General features: G+C 37.2%; 1 protein-coding gene across 1 annotated transcript in view; it reads right to left on the reverse strand.

Moving 5' to 3' along the window:
- The window catches only part of LOC106472575 (transmembrane channel-like protein 3), a gene marked incomplete at its 3' end in the record, with an annotated part of 61599 nt that extends 57973 nt beyond the window's left edge, over positions 1–3626 (reverse strand). The window contains exon 1 of the mRNA XM_013933229.1: positions 3515–3626. Coding sequence (XP_013788683.1) covers positions 3515–3626 — 112 coding nt within the window. The remainder of the gene's footprint in view (positions 1–3514) is intronic.
- Positions 3627–7673: the final 4047 nt, after the last annotated feature.

Genomic DNA, 7673 nt, shown 5'->3' on the forward strand with positions numbered 1-7673 from the left:
GTTCTGAAGTTAAATTCGTCCCGACCATAGTAGAAATTCGATTAAATATTTATGAAAAAGAAAGTGTATCTTTCTTATATAGAATGAACGCAGTGTAATTCTAGCTCAGTTACTTTGTACAGACTGAATAGAATGTGATATTAAAATAATTAGCACAAGTTTCGAATACAAATTAATCTACTTTTTCTATTAAGCAACGACTAGCCTTTCACTGGAACATTCTACGTTCTGAGTTAGTACTTTTATTAAAAGCATGCAACTGTACAATTAAAATTATAGGTCATATATATTAAAAACAAGTTTGTTTCTGAAATGTCTCTCCTGTTTTCCTACACGACGATGCAAGCATAAACTGAAAACGCTCATTTTCACGATAAAGTTATTAGTCCAATCCCGATAAACACTTTTCTTATACAATATTTTTAACATCTTGTTACTAATACTCTCAACCAAAGCAGCATTATTACAATATGTTTGTTGCTAATTAAGCACAAAGCTACACAATGGGCTATCTGTGCTCTCCCCACCACGGGTATCGAAACACGGATTCTAGCGTTGTAAGTCCGCAGACATACCGCTGTGCCACTGGGGGGCTTATTACAATATAGAGTACCAATTATAGATATTAGTTTAAGGTTAGGTTTGGATTTGTCAACAAATGGGATTAATTGGAGTATAACTTTGCCTTCGTACTAGCAGGAACGGATTGTTGGTCAATCTAGAGGAGTTTAATAATAAAGTATTCTTCTGGAAAGAGGGAGGCTGTAATCGTTAACGTCTCACCAGTAGGAACGGATTGTTGGTCAATCTAGAGGAGTTTAATAATAAAGTATTCTTCTGGAAAGAGGGAGGCTGTAATCGTTAACGTCTCACCAGTAGGAACGGATTCCTAGTCAATCTAGAAGAGTTTAATAATAAAGTATTCTTCTGGAAAGAGGAAGGCTGTAATCGTTAGCGTCTTACTAGCAGGAACGGATTGTTGGTCAATCTAGAAGAGTTTAATAATAAAGTATTCTTCTGGAAAGAGGAAGGCTGTAATCGTTAACGTCTTACCAGCAGGAACGGATTCCTAGTCAATCTGGAAGAATTTATTAATAAAGTATTCTTCTGGAAAGAGGGAGGCTGTAATGGTTAACGTATTACCAACAGGAACGGATTGTTAGTCAAAACGACTATGGCTCATTACGAATAACTCTTTAGGTATAAAAATGTCTGTGAACTTTAGTCTATTGAATCATATGAAGAACAGTTTTAGAACTCAAAAACAGTGTACTACTAACAACTACGATAAAACAAGCGTTAAACATATAACTCATATATATGAGAGAGAGAGAGAGAAAATTAACACTTCAACAGTCAAGCAAAATAAAATCAAACAGCAAATCCAAACCTGTGGTAAATTACAGTTAAATGAACCAAACAAAAAATGCCCCCCAGTGGCACAGCGGTATGTCTGCGGACTTTCAACGCTAGAAACCGGGTTTTGATACCCGTGGTGGGCAGAGCACAGAGAGCATTGCGTAGATTTGTGCTTAACTACAAATAAATGAAACAAACAAAAAATTAAATTAAAGACGCTGCATAAATTAAAAGGATCCCCCAGAACACAGACTGTAATATGGGATATAAAATGTGACTTGGGTTTGAGGTGACTGCGGAAGTAAGACCCACACTGTGATTAGGGATACACTGTCTATCAGTCTTAACCTCCGTTCGCCAGTCTTACATGAAGAAATTCATAAAAAATCAAATATAATCATCAAGAGAAATTCAAGTTCGGAGAGCGAGATATAGGTGCTCAAGCCCACCACATCCCATATTTATATCACCCTTCACTGCTTGCAGACAGTTGTGGGAAGGTCACTGCTCTCCAAAGTAAAAAACAAAGTAAGGTACTATAATAATGATGTCTGAAGATTTGTCACTTTCTACAACTGCATAGCAGCAAAAATATCCAACATTGTATTTGTTGGCGAGTTCGAGCATCACAATCTAATGCAGGGAAGGAAGATCCACTGTCTTCTGCTTCACATTTGGCAAACCGCGATGATTAATATTGGTATAGTACCATTCACACAAATTGAGAAGGCAGTAAAAGAAAGTCAAACTTTTTTATAAAGAACATTTTTATTGGTAAGAGAGAAAAAAAAGATATAATATAACTTTTAGCTCAGGTTAGTCATATTGCAATATATTTATTAAAAGACAATATTAAGTCGATTAAAAATATCACCGTGTTCCATTACTACTATAATTTTGTACCTTAAAATACAGAAACGAAAAATGTAAATTATGGTTTTCCGTAGAAGCAAAATTCGAGATTCTTATTAAGTTTCATTCATTAAATGTACCAAATGCAGACAGTAAAACCTTAACCACATCTCTACTGTGAAATGTGCTGTTTTGAACAAGAAGTGACGCAACTGCTTTGCCATTTCTGCCACTTTTCCTCACTTATGATCCACTGCCCCTGTCTTAAAACAATTTTATTGAAAATCGAACGCTACTGAAGATCCTCACAGAGATTTTCTTCATTTGCAGCAAATTTGTGCATGTTTTCCACGTTTTCAACAGAAAAAAAGATGGAGGAGTGCAGTTAAATAACTTGCAAAACTATTAAGGTAAGACATTTAAAGTGCATTACAAGAGCTTCAAAAGGAAAGTCCAATATGGACTGATAGTTCATTTTTACTTGTAGATTTTCATCGGATCTGTTGGACTTTCACTAAGGGCAAAACTGGGTATGAAATTTGCCGCTCAAACTTTAGTCAAATTGAACATCTACTTAATTATCCTTTTTCACCAGGCTGCAAGATAAAGTGGTATTAATTAGGCAGACTTATGAGGACAAGTTGGAGTGTCAGTGTTTAATGTGCAAGTCTGTAAACTCTGAAAAGGTCAGGGAAAATAATTGTATTTTGTGTGTTTTAGCCGTATCTAATTTTGAACTGATAGATTGGAGAAAAGACAGCCAATCAACATAACCACTGCCAACTCTTAGGCTACTAATCTAATCAAAAAAGTGGAATTGCCCGTTATGCTTATAGTGCATCCAAGGGCCAAAGCGTGGAGTGCGTTGTTTTACTGACAAAGAACTATGAACCTTGAGATTTACAGTCTGGATAAGCTAATCAAGCTGTAGGCTAAGACTAGCCAAAACATTTTGGAAATAATGTAGCAACTCAGGTGAAGGAGCCATAAGAGAAGACACCAGTCATCGCAAGTAAAGCAGAAGAAACATATAAATCATTTGAAACTGGACAGTCTTTCAAACACTGCTGCGTTGCCATTCTCAGTTGTGTCCGCATTAATATCAGTCTGAAAATGTCTGCAATGGAGTTAAAGGAAGACATGTTCAGTCTGTAAGATACAGATGAATCAAACACTGCTGCGTTGCCATTCTCAGTGGTGTCCGCATTAATATCAGTCTGAAAATGTCTGCAATGGAGTTAAAGGAAGACATGTTCAGTCTGTAAGATACAGATGAATTGCAGATGATAGGACTCCATCTTACTTGCCACCTGGTATTTGGTAAGATAACTCACCTGTTGAGATGGCATAGTGCTGAAAAGGACCAACAGTTGCTTCCCATCACTCTTCATGTAACTGACGTAAATCGTACACATTATGAGCAGGACGTTGTATGCATTATGTTTGTACCACACAGCCTCACTTGCAGTAACCACTGAAAACTACGCTAGAACACTTTTATAGAGATTTTAGGCCTATGGTCCCTCTGTTACTGGCATGAGGTGATGCAAAGAAAAAAAAATATATGCAATGATGTTACTGGTGGATCAATTTACTGGACCACTTTACTAAGGACATAAAATGACATTTAACTCAGACTAATTTAGGCAGTCACCAGTCTCTTACAACTTAGGCTCACCTTGACCATGAGCTAAGATGGGAACATAGGAAGCTAAACCAGCTATGTTGCCTAAAATCTAAAAGGAAGACCCGTTTCTTCCTTTATAAGCACTGAGAACAGCTGAAAAAGCTAACCAGATATTGGACAATGAGGTGAACAATCACGTCTCCATAAAGCACTGTTTGCTTGTTTGTTGAATTTTGCACAAAGCTACTCGAGGACTGTCTACGCTAGCATTTCCTAGTTTAAAAGTGATAAACTAGAGGGAAGGTAGCTAGTCATCACCACCCACCGCCAACTCTTGGGCTATTCTTTACCAACGAAAACTGGGAATGACTCTTTTTTATAACGCTTTTATGGCTGAAAGGGCGAGCATGTTCGACAATGAGTTTCGATCCTGCCACCCCAGATTTCGAGTCGACCGTCCTAACCATCAGATCATGCCAGTTTCCACAATGAACTATGTTAGATAGATATTTGCTGATTTTCCTCGGATTATTTCTCCGAGTAATCAGTTATCTTAAAGAGGAATGGGAGTAGTTCTAATTAGTGTTTTCTTACTTGTGAATGTGTTATGTCAAACTTTACTTCTCTGTATGTAAGGTTTTAATATTGGGTTGTTTATGATAAAGTAAGCTCTTTGGTCTGTTTTAATACAATGAAACGTAGGAGCGGAGTCGGTTTCACAGCTTTACGAATATAGATTGTCAGTAAAGTTATGTATAGTATTCTAATGTGTAAACAGTTTCAATACAGACGGAAATAGTCAGAACGGTCAGCACTCGCGTGCATCTACCAGATCCGACAGTCAAAATTCCTGACATCAGGTCTAAAGACTGCGGCTTCTGAGACAGCGATCAAGCACGACTAATCAGCAGTTGAATATGCCATTGTCCAAGATCTCAAAGTTCAGTATGCCATTGTTCAGTGTCTCGAAGTTCAGTATGACATTGTCCAGTGTTTCAGAGTTCAGTATGATATTGTTCAGTGTCTTAAAGTTCATATGCCATTGTTCAGTGTCTCAAAGTTCATATGCCATTGTTCAGTGTCTCGAAGTTCAGTATGACATTGTCCAGTGTTTCAGAGTTCAGTATAATATTGTTCAGCGTCTCATAAATACTGAATTATAAAAATGGAGTGGTGCCCTTTTTTGCTGAAAAACAAACACGCGTACCAATAACAACTGCGGATAGAAAAAGATCTCCAGCATGTTTAAGCATGTGGGTACATTGACTCAGGTATAAAAGCAACAGTGTTCTCACTTATAGATTATTGTCTCTCGTGACACGCAGACATTGTGTTTTTATAAGGCTTAGACCATCGCTTAATTCCACAAATGGATAGTAGCAGTGCATGGCTGACTTACTAGAACTGACAATGGATAGTAGCGGTGCATAGTTGACTTACTAGAACTGACAATGGATAGTAGCGGGGCGTAGTTGACTTATTAGAACCGAAAAAAGGATAGTAGCAGTGCATAGCTGACTTACTAGAACTGACAATGAATAGTAGCGATACATAGTTGACTTACTAGAACTGACAATGGATAGTAGCAGTGCATAGCTGACTTACTAGAACTGACAATGGATAGTAGCGGTAAATAGTTGACTTACTAGAACTGACAATGGATAGTAGCGATACATAGTTGACTTACTAGAACTGACAATGGATAGTAGCGGTGCATAGTTGACTTACTAGAACTGACAATGGATAGTAGCGATACATAGTTGACTTACTAGAACTGACAATGGATAGTAGCGGGGCGTAGTTGACTTACTAGAACTGAAAAAAAGGATAGTAGCAGTGCATAGCTGACTTACTAGAACTAACAATGGATAGTAGCGATACATAGTTGACTTACTAGAACTGACAATGGATAGTAGCGGTACATAGTTGACTTACTAGAACTGACAATGGATAGTAGCGGTACATAGTTGACTTACTAGAACTGACAATGGATAGTAGCGGTACATAGTTGACTTACTAGAACTGCCAATGCATTCTTTGACAAATAATGGCTGGAGACGGCTTGAATGGGTAATGAAGAAACACTTTAATATGTAAAGATAATATATATTAATGTACAGATAATACATGTATATGCGTATGTGTGTACGTGTATACATATTTGTATATGTGTGTGCGTGTACATGTAATACATATCTATGTCTATGTGTGTATTTGTGCACGTACATATATATATATTATTGAATAAATCAGAAATAGTAGTCTGAGAAATAGTTCAGAATTTGTTTGTTGCTTGTTTTAGCTACATATTGAGCTTTTGCAGGCACGTGACCAAAATCACGTGACGCATGCTTGTCCATTATTTTGGACGTCACGCTAGAGTCTATACCAGTGCTTCTCAACCTTTTCCAGTATCATTCACTCCTATAAGTTTTTCACAACAGCTCACTCAGCCCCAGTTTGAAAAAAGACAAAAAAAGTACTAAATTAAAATGCAAAATTCTTTTTTATGACTTAAATATACAACTACAACGAATACAACATAAAATAAATGTATTTATCAAACTACAACTAAAATAAATGATAATAACTTTTTGCTCTTGAATTTGTTGTATAATTGATAATACTCATTCACCCAGATTCGGATCTCATTAACCCCTGGGTGAACCATTCACCCAGTTGAGAAGCACTGATCTATGATACCCTGATATACCACGTTGATAAATTATGTAGGATACTTTGTCACTAACATTATCTGAAGATGTTAAGCATCTGCAGGGAGAACATCGACAGCGACACCTGCACAAGCTGAAACTAGCGGGATTACAAAGCGACCCGTACGTTTTGGCAGACGGATTATTTAACGATGTCGTGAGAAGCGAAGTCACGTCGTTACCACCATTTACCTCTCACGACTTCATTGCCTGGCGTGTATCAAATTTGGTCATATTCTTCGCTGCTCGTGTATTCTGGAGTGACTTGGTGTGAGAAAACACAGTAGGAATACAGTCAGGGGAGAGTAAGTGATCACTCTTGGCACCTGGAAATTTAATCAACAGAATTATACGTATTGGCAGCCTGTCTGAGACTATTAATATTATGATGCAAAAAATAATTATTCATGAAGAACTGAATTAAAGTGAAACTATTTCTGATCTGTTTGGCTCATATGGTAACATTTCCAGACTTTCAGAAAAATTCTAACTTTGAAATGTCATTTATATACTGTTGAAAAACATTATAATATGATGCACTGATAAAGTTTACTGCATGCCAGATCTAAGTAGATTTGAAAATATGTCAAAATATTACTATTAGTCAAATATCATACTGAAATGACCATGGGACTTCTAATCCATGTTTGAGCCGAGTCATAAGGCAGAGATAAGGCTTCTGACAAGTTTGTTTGTTGTGTTTTGTGTCATTTTGAACGATAATGCAGGCCGATACTGTCATATTATCAAAACCTTTACCTGGCTTTAGGGCTGGATGATCACTTACATTTATATCCCATAGTATAAAAAGATACATTTATCTGATATCTATACCATCTATAAAATGTGCGCTACGCAGACGGCTGTAGTCTGGTGGTTCCCAGTCTTTACATGCTATAAAATGTTCCCTACACCACGGCTGTAGTCTGGTGGTTCACAATCTTTACCTGCTATAGAATGTTCCCTACACCACGGTTGTAGTCTGGTGGTTCACAGTCTTTACTTGCTATAAAATGTTCCCTACACCACGGCTGTAGTCTGGTGGTTCACAATCTTTACCTGCTATAGAATGTTCCCTACACCACGGTTGTAGTCTGGTGGTTCACAGTCTTTACTTGCTA

This window comes from Limulus polyphemus, unplaced genomic scaffold, assembly GCF_000517525.1.
Source record: "Limulus polyphemus unplaced genomic scaffold, Limulus_polyphemus-2.1.2 Scaffold5434, whole genome shotgun sequence".
NCBI lineage: Eukaryota > Metazoa > Arthropoda > Merostomata > Xiphosura > Limulidae > Limulus > Limulus polyphemus.